Source organism: Prionailurus bengalensis, chromosome C2 (genome assembly GCF_016509475.1).
Source record: "Prionailurus bengalensis isolate Pbe53 chromosome C2, Fcat_Pben_1.1_paternal_pri, whole genome shotgun sequence".
In the NCBI taxonomy this organism is placed as follows: Eukaryota; Metazoa; Chordata; class Mammalia; order Carnivora; family Felidae; genus Prionailurus; species Prionailurus bengalensis.
Genome location: NC_057350.1, coordinates 118,592,659 through 118,613,096, shown reverse-complemented (window position 1 = coordinate 118,613,096; position 20,438 = coordinate 118,592,659). Strand labels below are relative to the sequence as shown.

General features: G+C 41.9%; 1 protein-coding gene across 2 annotated transcripts in view; it reads right to left on the bottom strand.

Moving 5' to 3' along the window:
• The window catches only part of PLOD2 (procollagen-lysine,2-oxoglutarate 5-dioxygenase 2), a 101,484-nt gene extending 82,970 nt beyond the window's left edge, over window positions 1-18,514 (bottom strand). Inside the window, exon 1 of one of the 2 annotated variants that reach the window (XM_043595204.1) lies at window positions 17,993-18,514. In XM_043595204.1, coding sequence (XP_043451139.1) covers window positions 17,993-18,107 — 115 coding nt within the window. In that variant the 5' untranslated portion in view covers window positions 18,108-18,514. The remainder of the gene's footprint in view (window positions 1-17,992) is intronic. The other variant, XM_043595205.1, reaches the window with a different exon arrangement.
• Between the last annotated feature and the right edge of the window lie 1,924 nt (window positions 18,515-20,438).

Here is a 20,438-nt window from a genome sequence, read left to right as displayed (position 1 = left end):
TGCTTGGGATTCTCTCTCTCTCCCTCTCTCTCTGTCCCTTCCCCACTCATGCAATCTCTGTCTCTCTCAAAATAGATAAATAAAACTTAAAAAATTTTTAAAGAAATTATAGCATTATCTCACATATCAAAATGTTACTTAAAAATCATAACTTCAACAGTATTTAAAGCCATGAGAAAACACTTACAGTGTAGTGTCTCATGAATATGGTAGAATATAAAACTATCTCTTTATGCTTGTCAATATATGTATCCTGATTTTATAAAGAAAATGTATGGGGCGCCTGGGTGGCTCAGTCGGTTAAGCATCCGACTTCAGCTCAGGTCATGATCTCACGGTCCGTGAGTTCGAGCCCCGCGTCAGGCTGTGGGCTGATGGCTCAGAGCCTGGAGCCTGCTTCCGATTCTGTGTCTCCCTCTTTCTCTGTCCCTCCCCCGTTCATGCTCTGTCTCTCTCTGTCTCAAAAATAAACATTAAAAAAAAATTTTTTAAAAATAAAGAAAATGTATGAAGAAATGTGAACCAAAAAAGGGAAAAAACTATCAAAATGTTTTACATTGTTTACTAATGATAGTGGGATTATGGACAAATTTAATTTATTCTTTTTAAATGCCTTCATTTTCATTTATATTCAGATATTTTCATCGTAACTAAAACAAAATTTTTCAGTGAGGTTATACCATCTTCATGAAGTCTGTTGTGTTGTAATTCTTACTGATTCCTGCTGCTTCACCATGTCTTCAAAAGATTTGTCACTTCTTATGAGTCTTCAGAATGATTTACAGATGAAAAACATCTGTAAATGTTGAGACTTATCATTTTAAACATACACACATAAAACCCCAACGCTAAAATTGCCATGGTAGCATATTCAACCTATATTGGCATTTATTTATTAATCTAATCCATCCATATCCAACCTAGCTTTGTTAGTTTGTTCATTTTAACATTGAAATGTATGTACTTAACATCTGGAGTTGTCAAAAATAAGCAAAACATGTAATTGAATAATAAATAAGTGCCATGTGTAGTTAGGGAAGAGCTTAGAGCCTAGAGAAGTCAAGTAATATGAAATATTTGTATGTCTCAACTCCAGATAATTTTGAGAAAGCCCAACATTCTAATTATAATGCAAGATACTCATGTAGATTTGCTCAGCAGAAGTTTCAGCCACAGGCTTATTTATAGTTTCTGCTATGAGCAAAGAAACTATAAAAGTAAAGAAAAAAATTACATGAAAACCAAACTTTCAAATAAAAATCATTAAAAATAAGTCTATAATTGTTAAGTATAGTTATGGTAATCCACAAAGTTTTCTCTTGTACTTTTGCTTTCATGAATACTTAAGAAGTGGAGTCAAATTAAATCCTTCCTTCCTAAATGAGCCAGAATTTTTTCCGTTATCTCTTGACCCTCTCAAATTCCAGAAGCCTTAAATAAGCCCCAGTTGTTTCATCTCAGAAAAGTGACTTTAGTCAGCTAAGTATTCACTGAAATCTAATAGGGTGTTGTGTAAGATGAAAGTACTAGAAAAGAAGAAAATGAACAAACAGCCGAAAGTCAAACAAACACTATAAAACTGTAATTAGAGATAAGTTGCCCTATACTGTTCTCCATGTAGGTTACGATCCACTACAAAAAGGGTCTAAAAAAAAAAAGGATAAGAAGAGATAAATTCCTACTACTTAGCTGCCTCTATTTTATAGTTTTATTTCCTTTTTCCCATGAGTTTCCTCAGCAGTTGGTTCTTAAAACTTGAAAAAGCATTCAAAAATCTTAGAACTTTATGACAGACTTTCGTGTAAGTAGACCATATGTTTCATGTAACGCTGACCCCATACTTGCATCCCTACTGCCAAAAAGCCATCAAATTCTGAAAATACTGAATGATTTGTCAAGCTTCAAGAATGATTACTGAGGGGCGCCTGGGTGGCGCAGTCGGTTAAGCGTCCGACTTCAGCCAGGTCACGATCTCACGGTCCGTGAGTTCGAGCCCCGTGTCAGGCTCTGGGCTGATGGCTCAGAGCCTGGAGCCTGTTTCCGATTCTGTGTCTCCCTCTCTCTCTGCCCCTCCCCCGTTCATGCTCTGTCTCTCTCTGTCCCAAAAATAAATAAACGTTGAAAAAAAAAAAAAATTTAAAAAAAAAAAAAAAAGAATGATTACTGAAAAAAAAGTCATAAAAAAAATAAATGTTAAAGCCATATGTCTCCAACTCCTTTGGAGCTAAGCTTCTAGATGAAAATTATGCCCCATCATCCAGATTCAGTTCTATGAGATGTGGAAGACAAGTGGTCTTCTCCCCACGATTTCTGTCTGTTTCCGCTGGTAAGCATGGTCAAAAAGATGTGGAGTTGCTCTACACCAGTGTTCCAGTCTTCCATTTTATACAGCTAGAGAGAAAGGGAGAACAGGAGAGAGGGAGGAAGACAGACACACAGACAGACATACTGCAGAGGCAGTAGTTGAATTCTGCTTTCCAGAGTCTAGTTACCAGTTTTGTGTGAATAAGGAGTCAATGGAGACAACTTCCTGATCTCTGAATTATATTTACGGCAGCATATTCCCATCTACCACCCATTTGTAATTGAGGTAGGTAACGTCCTACTTTGGTCAGCTGCTCTGCTATTCTAGGAGTCAAGGCTAAAGGGTCAGCCTAAAGCCTGCTCTTCCAGCCTTTCCTGTAATTGTGTAAGTCCATACTTACTTTTGTTAAATCCCCTTCTGCTCCAGATATCTAAAATGGCTTCTCTTTCCTGAATGGAACTCTGACAAACATAGTTACCCACTTCTCTCATTAGTTGTGACTGAGGTGAGCCATGGGTTACCAGACTACCCTTCCGTAGGGCTCCTGGGCAAAGAAACTTCCAGAGGCTTGCAGTTGACAGGCATAGCAATTCATAGACATGGTACCCAAAATAAGAGATACTGTCAATGTCCTCCTGCAGGTAAATCCAGCTGAGAATTTGAAGTTAATTCATATGAAAAGATTTAGAATAACATAGTAAATACCTAATTAAGTAACATGTATTAGCACGGGGGGGGGGGGGGGGAGGCAAAGAACCAGGAGACGCCTTGGATATATCACTTAATATCTCTAGATTCAGTTTCTTGGATTAGAGAAGCAGGGACGGTAATAAGGGAAAATGTTAAAATAGGTCATCTTTTAAAAAGTCTCCAGAAAAAAAAAGTCTCCAGTTCTAATAAAATGATTTTTGGAGAATACTGTGATAAGGTGTCATCAAAGACAGCTTCATGAATGGGAAAGATGGAGGTCTTAAAAAGGACAAGAGGGATTCTGACAGAGAAAAGGAACTGAAAAAAGAGATAGGACTTAAGAAAGGCAAAAGTATAATATTTTGGCTGGACACTGAGGAGTCCAGTATGAACACAGAGTGAAAACTGGGAAGTATTTCACACCTGTGAAAATAGGGAAGGCACAGGGAGCTTCTGAACAGGGCAGTGAAATTTGAAATTGGAAACATTTGGAGCCAGGTAATCCCTTCTTGTGGGGGAATGTGGTGTGCATCGCAGGATGTTTCCGCAGCATCCCTGGCCTCCACCCACAGGATGCCAGGAGCACCCACCACTCATGACAGTCAAAACATGTCTCCACACATTACCAAGTATCCCCTGGGCCGGGGGCAAAATCACTCCTGGTTACGAGCCACCAGACTCGAGAAAGAGGACTATGGAAAGATGAGACAGGAGTGATAACTTAAGAAGCAATTATAACTATTTCATCCTGCGATGTGTGCCCAGAGCAGGAGTTGCAAACACATATTAGTGAAGAGGCCAGGTGCCAGCTGTGGTGAACACAGGGGCACAAGCACCAGCCACAGGCAGAGAACCCTCAGCATCAGCCAGCTGTTGTTGCCACGTGGGAAGGCAAATCCAGCCTTCCAGGTCTTCCTTCCCCACCTCCCTTCAAGAGAAATAAATCCTGGACTTCAGGTAAAATTTCCTGATTTTAAAAATATAGCACTTAGTTCAAGTTTTCTGGGAGACAGCAAGCAGGGTGGATTTAACCCTCAAGCTGCCCAAGATCTGCAGCCTGGACTAAGTTGGTGATAGCTTGGGGAGTGTTTGGGAGGAGAAATTAATGGACCCTGATCAAACCAACTGTAAAAGCACAGATTTTTTTTTTGTAATGTTTATTTTTGAGTGAGAGAGAGACAGAATGTGAGCGGAGGAGGGGCAGAGAGAGAGGGAGACACAGAATCTGAAGCAGCTCCAGGCTCTGGGCTGTTGGCACAGAGCCCGACGCGGGGCTCGAACTCATGAACCATGAGATCATGACCTGAGCCAAAGTCAGATGCTTAACCAACTGAGCCACCCAGGTGCCCCAAGATTTTTTTTTAAGACAATTTTGAGAAAGGTTGCAAAAGTGAACTTGAATAAGCATTAGATGATGCGAAGGAATTACTATTGAGTGTGATAACAGTATTATGATTATCTCAAAAAAGTTTTATCTTTTTGAGATAATGACATATTATACACAGATATGCTTTCCATTATAAATGAAACCAAAAAAAAAAAACAGAAAGAGAGAAAATAATGAGTGAAACTCAACACATTTCAATATCAAGAATAAATCAGAGGAATGAGAAAAAGTGACTTCAAAGATTTGAATTTGAGTAAATAAGGAACATCACCAAAGAGACTGTGCCACTAAATTTATTATTTATTTCCTTGGGGTTCCCCTGGGGGAAAAAAAAAGTTGTCTTTATATCTTAACTTGTTAAAACTTATTCTCTAGAATTTATTGAGAGCCTATAATTTTTTTCCATTGCCAATCAGAATACAAGAATTAACTCTATACATTCTAGGTTCTACTTTAGGATAATGTTAATCAGAATTATACTGTGTAAAATAATAACATTAGTTAGTAGCACTTCCTGAGCATTTTCTGTTTGCAGACCCTGTGCCAAGCCTTTTACTGGCATTATAACATTTAATCCTCAAATCAACTTTAGGAGACAATTACCTTTATAAAGAAAAGATGATTCAGAGAGGTTAAGTAACTTATTCCAAGGATAACCAGCAAAAAAGAGAAAAGAGAGGAGATTTAAATTCAGGCTGTCTGATTCCAAAACCCTCTCCCCTTAACCATTACCCTACACTGTCTCAGGCCACAGGGCATCTTTTCCTAATTAGCATGTAAGCAGCTTATTAGCATCTGACTGTATCCCAGTAAGCCAGGTGAGCTCATACATACTTTAGTTAATTCATAGTTAGAGGTATCCAACCTCCTTGCTGTATGGTGAACCCTCTTTGGCTATATGTAGAAAGCAAACATTCTCTTCTGTATTGCTTAACGTTTGAAATGCAAAGGAATATCGTCCTCAAATTCTTAGTAAAATATCCAAGATGAAACTGGGACCAATATAGCTTTCCAGATAATTCAAGGCACAACAGGCTTCTACCATAGTTTATGAGAAATACTAAGAGACGTGAAGCACCCTCTTCTGCCATGTGGTCTTCAGAGTCACAGTGTCTATGTTTCTGAACCTCTACTGATCCCCAAGGCAACCAAGTGAAAAACAAGCCCAGTACTGCACACTGTCTTGGTGCGCATGTCCGGGTACACAGGACTGCAGGCTGGGAGTCATGCATGGCAAGAATGGCTGGGATATACAATTTATTGTGAATAATAGGAATGCTATGCCATCAATTAGCATAATCCAGATAAACAAATCCCTAAGTAGGAAAATACTCAAACCAAATTTGTTCAGTGCACATCCAATTTTACATAAATAAAGTTCCCTTTTGCCAGCATTGGGGCAGTGGCTTCTAGTTCAGTTTTTTGAATTAATTGTCAGAACACATTCGAATCACATATGTTATCATTTTCTAACATGCTTGCAAGCAGTTTCACCTTCTCCACTTACCTTCTACCTCCCACCACCTCTTCACACTGAATAGGACTCATTTTCAAAAGAGTTTTCTACAATTCAAATAAGCTTGAAACTAATTCAAGTGTGGGCTATTCTGACACGTGTTAAGAAAAATTCCCATCTTGCATCCAGTTACAGAAAAGATGTTAACTATGAATTGTAGTCATCTCTTAGGTATGCATGTTCGGTATAAAGTAAGCTTCTTAGTTTATCTTTTACCCTCAACCTGAAAAATTTTCCCTATCCACTCATCCGTAAATAGTAGCCCACAATGGTGCTGCTCGTACCACTGCCATCGAGGCCAGTCCGTGACTTGCTATGGAGAAGGGGGGCTTGGCTGCTTAGGATTTTATACCCTACGAGAAAACCTTATGCTTATGGGACGGGAAAATACCAACCGCTTTGTGTTAAATAATAATACAAAGGTTAGTTTATCAGTTTTTAAAAGAGATCTTTCTTTAACCTTACCGACTCTATAGGAAAAAAACATCTGCTAATGCTTACTTTCTTATTCAATAAACCAAGGTTAATCTCCAAAAACAACATCCAGGCTAAATCGTTCTGTGATTTTGGTAATGGTGCCCATGAAAAAGTAACAACTGTAAATATTTTCAAAACTAAGCCACCCTTTTCCCCCTCCAATTGTTTTATTTGAACTGCTTCCTTCAATTTACATAAAATCTCTGCAAACAGTAACAGTAAAAGCCAAGAAAAGAGAAAAAGCATAGGGCACCATCTCCTGAAAAGATTGGGTCTAAGACACTACCACTCACAAGGTATACTCCATTCCAGAGGCGCACACACACGTAGAATAAATGGTACTGTGACAGTGATTGAGCAATATACCAAAGAAAAGTCCAGATCAAAAGGCATTCCAACTTTATAATCCATTCTTAAGGCTTAACTAATCTCCATGGCTAGAGACACATGCAGACACAGAGACATACACACACACACAAATACTTTCACCCTATAAACTGATTTTCTTTTTATTTACCATGTTTCCAGTTTACTGAATGCAATCATATTTTAAAGGTATTTAGTGAATCTAAAAATTGGATAGGTGATTTGATGACTATTTCGGGAACAATTTGGAAGAGGGCCTCCAATTTTTTACAATAGCTTCTTTTTAATTTTAGAGAATTACCAGCATCATTTTTAATAACCAGTAGGACTTAAACAGTCAAGACTGAAGCAGAGGAATATAAAGCCATTTTTCAAAACAGCTTCCAGTATTTAAATGTACTGAAGAGTACATGATTTCTCTCAGAAGACAGAAAACACCTTCATATCAAACACTAGACTAGTTTCTCCTCTCACATAAAAATGCTTGGAATATTTTTAAATGTAAATTTAATTCTAGTTATTCTTGGGCTTATTTTCTTACCTCTAAATCAAAAGTTAATTAGGGAAAAAAGCAGTATCAAGGCCTGTCCAACTCCAGCTCCTGAGAGAACTAGAATATTAACATACAAAGCAACTTTGTGTCTATGCTTCCTTTGGCATAAGGGATGTATTGATAGCAAGTTTCTTCAGATCTGTTTTCTGGTTCCTGCAGCCTTTGTCTCCACTCCACTTCCTGACACAATTCAAGAGACATCAAATAACGGAGCTATAAAGAACATACATTACAAAGGAAGTCTGGAGAAGCAAGATAATTGGCTCAAGGTTGGTGAATGGAGGGGTTAGAACTTAGATCAAGGTTTCCTGATACCCAGATGTCAGTGCTATTCCCCACAGGCCAGGCTGCTTCACCGTAAGTGCTTCTTTGATTTGTTACATATGCATCATTTCTCCTGTAAGAATCTCAGAATCTCAATATGGAACAGGGACTGAGTCTAGTGTGCTTTTTTGTTTGTCTTGTTTTGTTTTTCTATTTCTCCTTCCCATAAGGCAACACAGAACACAGACTAGCCAATGAATAAATACTCAAATTAAATTTTGAAATATTAATAGTCATGCTTTGTAATATTACACAATGGGAATTATTTCTAGCATACGTTTGTATCTAAGAAGTTACAATAGGTTAGTTACCTCTAGAAAAAAATGTATTCTGGGAGAATTTTTAAAGTTAAATTAATTAAATAAAATAGATTTATTAAAGTATGTAGACTCATAAAAGCTAATGTAAACTGGTGCTCAAAACCAAGAATTAAAGCAATACCAAAAGAGTTATAGGCAAAAATGCATTAAAACTTTTCCTTACAAAAGAAAATAGATTGGCCAAAGGCTAGGGTTATGCTGATATGACCCATGAAACTATAAAAATACCTAGTGTACTTATGTCTAGGGAAATGCAGGAATGTTTCTCTTCTAGTACTACACACAGTACTTCTGACACCAGATGTGTGGACTTTTTCCCCACACTGGCCAATTTTCCCAGACCAAATGAGTATCCTGTTGTTCAATTCAATTCAACCAGAATTAGCACAGATCCTAAAAGTTAAGGGCTCATTCCCATAAGACTGTTTCCACTTCAGATGCCAATCACAAGTAGCAGGTCCCCAGATAACCCACAGCTTCTGTCTGACTTGACTACAAATAAGAAGTTACTGGGGCACCTGGGTGGCGCAGTCGGTTAAGCGTCCAACTTCAGCCAGGTCACGATCTTGCGGTCCGTGAGTTCCAGCCCCACGTCAGGCTCTGGGCTGATGGCTCAGATCCTGGAGCCTGTTTCCGATTCTGTGTCTCCCTCTCTCTCTGCCCCTCCCCCGTTCATGCTCTCTCTCTGTCCTAAAAATACATAAACGTTGAAAAAAAAATTTTTTTTTAAAAAAAGAAGTTACTAAGAGCTCCTCCTCAGGTTTGATCATTTGCTAGAACAGCCCACAGAACTCAGGAAAACAACTTACTTACTATTGCAAATTTATTACAAAGGATATTTTAGAAGATGCAAGTGAAGAGTCATATGAAGAGATACATAGGGTGAGGTCTGAAAGGATCCCATGTGTCCCCATAGAGTTTGGTTGCACCACCTTCCTCACATATAGATGTAATCACCAACCCAGAAGCTCTCCAAACTCCATACCTTAGGGATTGTTATAGATGCTTCACCATGTAGGTATAACCAATTAGTAACTTATTTTCTAAACCCTGTCCCTCTTCAGAAGACAAAGGTCAGGGCTGAAAGCTTCAAGCTTCTAATCATGGCTTGATTTTTCTGGTGAAGAGCTCCCATTTAAGAGCCCATCAAGAGTCACCTCATTAGAACAAAAGACATTCTTACCACCTAGGGAATTCTAAGGGATTTAGTAGTTCTATGACAGATACTTCTATCACTGAAAAATTACAAGGGTTTTAGAAGCTCTGTGTCAGGAACCAGGATCAAAGACCAGATATTAGCAGGAACCAGGGGCAGAGAACAAAATATATATTTCTTATTATTTCACAACCTAGCAACACTTTTGGAAATATAAAGTCTGTGGACTTTATGAACTCCAACCCTGGAGAAGAAAGAGCTGTATGTATAAAAGAGCATGGTGAGAAAAAGTAGAAATGGGATTGAAGAATGGAGAAAGAAAAGCTGAGCAAGGACCCAGAACCTAGAAACTGCCCAAAAAATGCCAGGTATGCAGGTCTCTAACTATACTTAAGTCAGAGTATAGTAAGAACTCTGAGTCTCTACTTTGTAAGTCTGTTCATTTCTTTGCTTTGGTGGTTTTCCAGTTGGGAGTTTTGTTTTGTTTTGCCTTTGGTTACCTAGTAAAGTCACTGTTTAAAAAATTCCAACCTTGTTTAAACTAAACTAAGAAGAAAAGGAGAATTGTCCTTCTCTAGATGTGGCTGACAAGAATTTTAGATGGTCTGGACAAGCAGAGCACTCTGGTCACAGTTGTGGTGCCAGCTGGAGGCCAGGAAAGACCTAACATGGCTAGAGCAGGAGAAGGGGGGGGGGGGGCCGCCTCTGAAGACAAGGGGCCTCATTGCTGGCTTGGGCATGACTGGAAAATCCCATCAAAGGACCAGTTTGCTTCCTGCATAACAGCTCTGTGAGACTTCCCTAGGTGATTGAATTAGGGAGGTCATTTTAGTCTGCCTGCAAACTGTTTGCCAGGTGTTTTTTTTGTGTGTGTTTTTTTTAAGAAATGATTTAAATTCTGTATTTGCTGATTTTTTTGTTTTGGAGATGTTGAAGTGGCTGCTGGTGTTTATCATACTGATAGAACCAGGAAGAAAAGGAGTAAATGTTTAAAGAACTAGTTGGAGAATTAAAATACCTAAAAGTAACTGGCTCCCTTCTTAGCCCAATGTGTATGTAGTAACTGTAAGTAATCAGCACCCTAAGCCCCATAAGGCTTCAAACCAGTGAAACAGACGAGTCAATGTCAGAGCCTTGCTAATAGGACAGTGGCTCTGTCCTGAGACTTTGTGGCCACGGGAATTAAGGAGTAGAGCTTCTGGAGTTTTTCCTGAACAATGCCCAGAATGAAGAACCTAAGACTGCTAGGATTCCACATACCTCTTCCACTTCCTGCTGTGCCTGCAGGAGGGTGAAGCTGTGTGGCATGATGTATAATCAACTTAGTGTACTTGAGTGTCTGGGACTGACTGGGGATGGTAGGGAGACAGATAAAAATTGCATGTGCTTGGGGCACCTGTGTGGCTTAGTCGGTTAAGCGTCTGACTTCAGTTCAGGTCATGATCTGATGGTTTGTGAGATTGAGCCCCACGTCGGGCTCTGTGCTGACAGCTCAGAGCCTGGAGTCTGCTTTAGATTCTGTGCCTCCCTCTCTCTCCCCCTCCCCTGCTCAGGCTCAGGCTCTCTCTCTCTCCTCTCAAAAATAAACATTAGGGGCGCCTGGGTGGCGCAGTCGGTTAAGCGTCCGACTTCAGCCAGGTCACGATCTTGCGGTCCGTGAGTTCGAGCCCCGCGTCGGGCTCTGGGCTGATGGCTCAGAGCCTGGAGCCTGTTTCCGATTCTGTGTCTCCCTCTCTCTCTGCCCCTCCCCCGTTCATGCTCTGTCTCTCTCTGTCCCAAAAATAAATAAACGTTGAAAAAAAAAAAGAAGTTTTACATAGTATATTTGTATACTTACTATAGAGTAAATGTAGAGAATATAATTTTGCATGTTCTTTCAATTGTATTAAAATTAACATGTGGTGGTTTTTTTTTACCTTTCTAGTGAAGATTTTTTTTTTTAATTTTTTTTTCAACGTTTATTTATTTTTGGGACAGAGAGAGACAGAGCATAAACGGGGGAGGGGCAGAGAGAGAGGGAAACACAGAATCGGAAACAGGCTCCAGGCTCTGAGCCATCAGCCCAGAGCCTGACGTGGGGCTCGAACTCACGGACTACGAGATCGTGACCTGGCTGAAATCGGACGCTTAACCGACTGCGCCACCCAGGCGCCCCTCTAGTGAAGATTTTGATTAGAAACACAGTCATTCTCCAAAAATATGAACCTTCAGCCTAAAAGGAGAAGATACTCAGATGCAGCAGACCCTGCCATTCCATCTTAATAATGGAGTGCTCCCATCATTCAGAAACTTGCATAGAAACTGATACTCCCTTGTAGGAAGAATAAAATTTAAAAGAACAGTAAAAGAAAAGATATCACTGTTGATCTTAAAAAGGAAAGCAAAGACTGTCTACTACTCATTCTTGGTTTAAAGTTTTTCCCATGTTAGACAAAATTTAATTCTAAACCTATACAAACTACAGTTTAAAACAAATTCCTTATAGAATAGAAATAGTACATGAAGTATATTTCCACACTAACAAATTAAGCTTCTTCCTCAGTCACATCTCTTTTAAGATATAAATTTAAGAGAGAAGATATAAACAAATTTCAATAGGAATAAAAAAAGATTGCTATTTTCCCAAAACTGCTACAGTATGCTACTGATACAATTTAAGCTCTGAAAAATACTTGAGTCAATTCAGTAACCAAGCAAATAAATACACTAGCCTGAATTAGGGTTTTTTTTTTTTCAATGTTTATTTATTTTTGGGACAGAGAGAGACAGAGCATGAACGGGGGAGGGGCAGAGAGAGAGGGAGACACAGAATCGGAAACAGGCTCCAGTCTCTGAGCCATCAGCCCAGAGCCTGACGTGGGGCTCGAACTCACGGACTACGAGATCGTGACCTGGCTGAAATCGGATGCTTAACCGACTGCACCACCCAGGCGCCCCTGAATTAGGTTTTTTAATAAAGACATTTATACTTAAAATTAAGTAAAATCATTAACAGAAGTCAATTTCCCTCCTCTAACGTGCAAAAGAAAACATGTAATGGAAACCATTCCTCTGTGTATAAAAATAACACATGTCCACTCTTTGAATTGTGTTTTAAAATAAAGTTATCCTGAGTGGGAGATATTGAAAGTTATTTTTTGATTATAAACAATAGTGTTTGAAGGGGCATTCCTGTGACATAGTTAATAGAAAAGTAATAAATTCTGTACTGCTAGACCATCCTCAGTAACATCATTTCCAAACACAGGCTGTAACACTGTAGGCCTTAAGGTAGTAAATAGTACAATGATAACAAATTACAACACAGTCTATAATTCTACTACTCAGGATAAGTATATCTTGGCTAATATAATCTCGATGGTTTTTAAGTTTAATTTAGTGAGGCAAGCACACCACTGCAAATGCAAGCTAGTAAAGTGTCAAAGAAAAATATTTGTCACTTTAAAGGCCACCAATTTCTCAGTTCAGTCTAATTCATAGCAATTGTTGAAGAAAAATGAAAGTACTCATTGATAAATGTGCGAATCATTTCCTCCCAGGAACTGAGCCACAAATTCATAACCAAGTTTCTAGACCAAAATACTAGAGCACCCACTAGCTCTGAAGAAGATGCATCTCCTTTCCAATCAGCCATTAGTGTTTTATTCCTTTCTGATCATAAGTACACTATTTATAACAAAGTACATGTCTAGTTAGCATCAATGCCATGTTTAAAAAGAAATAACAGAGAAGCCCTAAAACTATATTAAAGACACCACAGAAATCACTGGAAAGTCTAAAATGAAAAACAGGCCTTTCAAACGCCCAGAATCAGCTGCTACTGTCCAGAATCTGGCTCATTCCAAGAGAGCAGATCTGTTTGAGCCACAGCTTAAACGGGAATGTCATCTCCTAAAACAAGGATCCGCAAAGTTTTTCTATACAAGGCCAGATAGTAAATAATCTATGCTTTGCAAGCCATACAGTCTCTGTGGCAACTACTCAACTCTGCCTTATGGCACCAGACCATTTATAAATAAATAAGTGTGGCTGTCTGCCAATAAAACTTTATGGACCCTGACTACGGAATTTCAAATAACTTTCACATGTCACAATGTCCTATTTTTCACTTGATATTCTTCAATCATTTAAAAAGGTAAACACGATTGTTAACTCACCAGCCATACAAAAACAGGTAGCTATGGTGCCACCAGATTTGGACCAAGAACCAAAGTTTGCCACCCTGGCCTAGGGCCCAGTTTTCCCGCAGCCCATGCCAATTCCTTTCCCCCACCATTTACATAAACCTACAAATATGTGTTTCCCTTTTAGCAAAACATTCCTTTTTTTTCTTTAGGTCTCTGACGCCTGGTCTCTATTTCTTTCCCCCAGGTCCTGAAAGTCCAACAGAACAACAAGGAGGTCAGGAAAGACACGGAGCACGGCCTGGAGAAAGGACACGAGTTCCTCCTGTGTAGCTTTCCAGCTATGTGATCTTCTGCAGGTTATATAACCCTTTCAAGTCTCCACTTCACCATCCATAAGTTTTTTTTGAAAAATTATGATATCCAGTCACCTGAAAGTATTCCTGAAGGTGTGACTTTATACTAAGTAAGGTAAGTAGAGCAGAAAGATATAGCCCATGGAGACGAGTTGCCAACCACATTTCAGAAACAAGGCCTTGTCAGATATTTCATTGATAAATTGCTACATCATGTTAGTGTATGGGTCCCCAGGTAGAGAAAGGGAGGTTGGTGAATTCAGTCAAAATCCTAGGGAAATGAGCAGCTAGCAATCTCACTGACTGCCTACTACTTTTCAAAATTCTACAAGTGGGCCAGAAACTCAACAAATATACATCGAGAACCTTGGTGACAGAACAGGGGAGATACTGTGACGAGCACAAAAATGAATAACTTAGTCCCTCACTTCAAAGAATTTACAGTTTGTTAAACATAAAAATCAATCATACAGGGGCGCCTGGGTGGCTCAGTCAGTTAAGCGTCCGACTTCGGCTCAGGTCATGATCTCACAGTTCGTGGGTTTGACTCCCATGTCGGGCTCTGTGCTGACAGCTCAGAGCCTGGAGCCTGCTTCGGATTCTCTGTCTCCTTCTCTCTCTGCCCTTCCCCACTTATGCTCTGTTTCTCTCTGTCTCAAAAATAAACATTAAAAAAAAAGCAATCATAAAAGTAGGTATTATTTATATAAACCAACTGCATTAAAAAGTGAGAAAGTGAGCCAAACAAAAGACAGTAAGGGAAAGGATCTCCAAGGAGCTAGACTTACCAATGAATAGAATTTCAAAGAGAACAGACAGACACAGAAATTTGAGAGTATTGTACATGCAGACCTGCCGGGTATGTGAATTATCAATTCCACTAGACATTACTCAACTGTCCTCCAAGGATGATGCACTTCAACCAGTAGTTTGCAGGTTCCGATCCTCAAAAGAGTTGTTATAATCAGAGTTTATTCTTAAAATGTCTAAGTTGGTGTGATGGGAAGAAAGGGGTATTTTAATTTAACTTTCATTTACTATCCTCACATTCTCCAGAGGTGTTTTCTATGTCCCTTTTTATATTACGAAATAAAAGGCACAGTCTTTTTACGCATGATGAGTTGTTCCATGCGGCTGGAGCCCAGGACACAGAAAATGTGCAGAAGGACAAGCCTCTCTCTGTCTCTCTCTGTCTCTCTCTCTCTGTCTCTCCCTTCCAGAGGTTTCTCTCTCTCTCTCTCTCTCTCTCTCTCTCTCCCCACCCCCCCTTCCAGAGGTTTCTCCAGGACCTTGGTCTTCCCTTCTCCACCCCCCAAATTGCCAGTTTGCATCAGCAGATCGGACAAACCTTTGCTTTCCTCCCTGAATACGCCAGAGTAAATTAAAGAGTTTATAAATGAACATGGTTGAAAAATACTGGTCTTGACAGAAACATCTGAAACCATTTCCTTCATTTTTGCCCAAAACTTGGTTTCTGCCCAATTTAGATCAGGGAATAGTCAAGGTACCTCAGAAAACACACAAAAAGTTTGATCCTGGCCTGGAGACCTGGTTGTAAATGCTTGGCGGAAATACATCCACACGTCTCCTTCTCTCATCTGGAAGGCAGAAAACTATAGGAAAGATAAATGAGGGTTTTAATCTGATTCGTGGAAACTCATTAGGAGAGTTTTGCCTCAAAAGCTCCCACAGGGATAAACTTTTATGGTAAAATCCCTATAAATAATTCTAGGAGAAAATAAGTGTTATTAACCAAAATCTTACTTAGATTCTTTCCATGCTAAAAGCAAAGTGGTAACCAAAAAGGAACGAACACAGTACACAAGCAAACTCTCAGTAGGTATAACTAAAAACAATGTTCTCAACTCTGGTCAACACACAGCATCAAACAGAGCTAGGAAAAACGAGATTCCAAAACTTGATTAACGTGATTCAAATAGCACATTCCTTACTACAGTGGAAAAACGGAAAATCGCTATAAACATTTGCTTTCAAAAAGGAGTTGCTATTATCATTCCAGTAACACCATAACGCCACACTGCCTCCCGTACGCATAGATTTTTCTAATCCAGGTGTTTTTAACCTCGGGCAATTTTTCCCCTCAGGAGACATTTGGTCCTTTTACATTTTGAGACATTGTCCATTCTCACACTTGGAGGAGGGTGCTTTTGGTATCTAGTGGGTGGGGGCCAAGGATGTTACTAAACATAGAACAATGTGCAGGACGGCCCTTTTCAATAAATAATGATCTGGCTCAAAATTTCAACTGGGCCAAGAAAGCCTGGTATAATCCATTTCTTCATGGCTAACTGGGACATGGTGACAAATACAGCTGGAGAGTAATGATCAGCACTTTTCTTAAAGACCTCCTAGTAAGCTAGACAAGTTCGAGTTCTAAAGTTCACTTGATGCTTAGATAAGGAAGTTTCCAATTTAGCTATTCTCAGTTGTAGTATTTTAAGGGAGAAAATGAAACATAGTCCATGACTCTGGCCGTATTATCAAGCAGTGTACCCTCTATGTTTATCAGCTAATCACATTTACCTACACAAAAGTTCAGACTGGCTTCTGCTGCCTCCACGTATTACGAATTAATATCTTCCTGCATGTAGGCGCTAACTGAATTCCCCATGCCTACCCACCAAGATCGACCAGAACTCAGATTTCAGCAGTGGGTTTTATGTGGTCACTTTCTGAGGAAAACATTCGTATCTACAATTCCCTCTTATGCTACAATCCGTTAAATTTTTACTGTCCAGGTCCATGAAACTTAAAAGCCAGAGTGGGAAAGCAAGATGACTTTGACTGTAAGCCTAAAGGAAGGTACAGAGATACCTTCTATTAAAAAGGGGGGCTGGGGGGAGACGGTGTTCGTAATGCAGTGAACTAAAATATACAAAGCCTGAAGAGGTCCCTCTAAAGGAAGAAAAGCCCTTCGAGGTTATTTTATTTCCCGGTAAGGTTTCCTTGGGTGTTTCAACAAAGAAAGTCATTTTTTCTAGGGATTTTTTTTTAATGTCCCTATTTCCAAGTTTGCTGGAGGCATTTACTTGTCTATTTTCTAGGTGTTTTACTAGAAGGAAATGTTAAAGTTATGAAAAAAACTTAGTTCAAATTTAAAAGAACCACACAGGTTTCAGAAATGCATTGTGAACCAAACACATTCATCTAGGAGAAAGAAAAGCATCATGTAACTGACAAAAATCCATCCAAATGCTGAAGTTTCTCAAGCTCACAAAGCAAGTACTGTTTGGCAGGAATGTAGAAAGATAGGCAATGCAGCCCACTGAAGCCTTCTGAAACACGTAAAGATAAAGACAAAACTATGGCTTACATGGACTACCTGGGTTCTACATCAAATGTCATTTTCTGACTGTAAACCTGAAATAGAAATTTCTGTCCTTCCGCTTAAAGTTCAAGCAGAAAAACGCCTTATTTGCTTACAAAAAAAAAAGACAAAATGATCCTAATTTAAAAAAGAAACAGTACAGCACAAGGACATTTAAAGGCAAGATCTAATTTCAGAGAGCTGACCATAGAGCCAGAGCACAAAAGTGGAATACTCCAAGGATATCTCCTGCGCAGCAAATGGCACCAGAGTGTGTTTGGACAAACATGTGGTGAGGCTCTTTAATGCTGCTAAATGTAAAAAGTTTTGTTTTACACGAACTTGACTGCACTCTTCGCCGCAGTTCCAGCTTCTGAAAACAAGAAATGGCACCAGGCTTAGGAAAAGGGTGGCTAAGGGGAGATGTGTGTCCACAGCTTCCCCTCCAAATCCCCAAGGAGGAAAGCTGCCGCCTGGAGGTATTGGGTAGCCAGTCCGCCTTAGAGAAAACAGCCAAGGTTTTGAGCGTTGTTTTTGGCAAGAGGTAGGTGTTACCCGCTGCTTCCTGGGGCGCTGGAAGGAATGTGTCACCATCAATCAGAAAGTACACTGAGCCCCGTGTTTAGGTCACAGAGGGAGTACTGCCTCTTCAAACACGAATAAACCATGCCCATTCCAGGACAGGAGGAGAAAGGAGAGTTGCCCGAAAGGTGTTGGTGCCCCGTGACCTGCAAGACGAAAAGGAAACCCCAACTGGTGCTGAAGGAAAACTTCGTGCGCTCCCACGTTACGGAGAACTCCGAGAACCCGCGAGGGCGGGTGCTTCCCCGGGGACCAGCGCCGCCCTAGCGCACTTCTGGGGAAGACCTCAGCCCTCCCGAGGCGGAGGGACGATCACTCACCTCGGTGGTCCTGGCGAAGGGCAGGCTCCCACCTACTCACCTCTGCAGTCCTGGGGGGGGACGCCCCCCCCCCCACCTACTCACCTGGCCAGCCCCGCATGAAGGGCCAGTGGATGAATGAACTGCCCCCACCCCCACCCCCGCCGGCCGAGCCTCCCGGGACACGGGCAAACCGCGGGAGGGCTCACCTGTGGGGATGCTGGAAGGCCTCTCCGGGTCTGCACCCACGCAGGGGTTCCAGAGCTGCAAGACGAGCGCCAGCAGCAGCAGCAGCAGCTGCGGCTTCCCGGCGCAGCACCCCATCTTCGGCCTCTCGAGGGCCGGCGCCGGCCCCGGCGCCCCCACTGCCCTGCAGCGGCGCACTTCTCGCGAGAGCGCGGGGACCCCGGTCCGCCCGGGGCCGACGATTGCGGGCGGGAGGCGGCGGGCCAAGTGCGCGCGGCGGAGCGGCGGGAGGGCGGCCGAGACCAGGCCGGCGCGGAGGAGCGGGCGCCCCCCGGCGTCGCGGGCAACTTATAGGCTCCCCGAGGGGGAGGTGACAGGGCGGGCCGCACCCCGGCTATTGGCCGCCGGCTGACCCGCCGCGCCGGTGCGGTCGCCTCCGCTCGCCTTCCCGGGCCCCACGTCTGGGATTGTTTGCTCAACTCCGACCTATTTAAGGAGCTGTCTGCGGCTACGTGTAGAGACTCACGCAGGGCTCTGGCTGGAACAGGGAGCGTGTGCTTAAGTTTGGGAGTGGGGGCCTGGGAGAGTGGGGAGGAGCCGCGGGGAGGCCGGCGCGCGGGCGGCGCTCTCTTCTCTGCTGCCTCAGCACCAGAAGCTTCCCGGGAGCCTCCGAGGGTGCGAATTTGCCCGAGGTCTCCCAAGTGGGTGTCAGACACCCTCTAATCAGAAGCGGCTGCGAACCCTCGGCAACCTCGCCAGACTCTAAGTCCTGGAAACGGAGCGCCCCCACCCTCCACCCCTACCCCCAGGGGGGCGAGCTTCTTCCCTCTGCGGAAGGAGGGCCCTGTTTTTCTTTTACTCTGTAACCTAAAGTTTTTTTTATGGGCCAGCGAACATTTCTTCCTCCTCCCGCCTGGGCCAGGAGAGCTCTCCAGTAATGGCTTGTAAATCCTGCGGAATGGCAGTCCAGCGTGTGTAACCTGAGGCTGTGCCTTACAAGATCTTCCTTCAGTGCACATGGAAAATTACTCCCAGAGTCGTCCGAGCCATCTCTCAGGTCCCTGGCGCGTCCTCCCCTGCTTCCCGTTTTGGCTCACGTCTAAGCAAATTCACTTTCTGTGTACTCCGTCTCGTCACATTTTAGCTAGCCCGGTGTTCAAGCTGTTGGGATGAGCAGGGGCGAAAGCACGAGCGTGACAGTTGTGCTCCATATATTTCATGATATGAGTGAGCTATCCTATGGGAGAAAAAGAATCAGACTGGTAATACGGCAGTATTCTGTAATCTTTTACCGCTCTTTTCCTAAAATGAAAAAAAAAAAAAAAAAAGATTGGAGCCAACACCTTCTCCCAACTCTGAGCCTTTGAAGTTAAAACAAAATGATTGGGGCGCCTGGGTGGCTCAGAGGGTTAAGCAGTGGACTCTTGGTTTCTGCCCTGGTCGTGATCTCAGGGTTCGTGGTCCGAGCCCCTCCTTGGGCTCTGTGCTGGCAGCAGGGAGCCTGCCTGGGATTCTTTCTCCGTCTCTCTCTATCCCTCCCCCATTCATACTGCCTCTGTCTCTCTCAAAATAAATAAATAAACTTAAAACAAAATGATTGAAAAAGATATCCCATTACGATCAAATTTTCAAGATATATGGATGAGTCACCTCTATATAGATACAGTCGCATATCAGTTTAATGGCCGCGTTAAAAACAGGTGGAAAAACCTGCAAAGAACTGTTGCCTGGGGGGTGACGTTTTAGAAAACCATTTCCTATGCCCAGAACTAAGCCAGTTGTTACTGTGTTCTGAAGGTTTGGTCTCAGTATTTTAAGAGGAAAATTGGAGAAAGTTCAGAGAAGGGTAACAAATAATTAAAGAGATGGAAAGTATGACCTGTGAGAAGAATGAAATAAGGTTTATTCAGCCCGAAGAAGAAAAAGCTCAGGGATGGATTCCTTAATAACATCCCTCAGTGTGTGGCCAGCGCCACTCCATAAAACCAGGCAGAAAACAAACAACATCAGTCCTCTGAATCTGAGGGCTCAAGGGAATGGCCAGTCTTTGGGCCAAATCTCAGTCTCCAGAATTCCAAAACCTGGCTACTGCACCTGAACTCTGCCAAACTTTGTGAACTGGACTCCTTGCTTCCCTGGTTGTTCCGTATCTTCAAGAATTCACCTGCTTAGAGCCTAGCTTTTTGCTCTGCCACAAAAGCCTAGCTTTCGCCCCCGTGCACACTTAAACAGCGTCTCCACCTCGCAAGTGTGTGTGTATTTCAATTGCAAGGTCCACCGATGACTGCAGGTTACGACGACGTTTCTCCTCTATTGAGAGTCACAAGGTCAGGGCTAGAAGGCTTGTATAAAGCCAGTGTTTCTTGGGGATTTTCAGATAGCCAGGCACATTTATCGCTGTCTGAAAGAGCCCCAGTTCTGAAACCAAATCCTTCCTGCCTTCTTATATTTCCAGCTGTCTGCTGAACG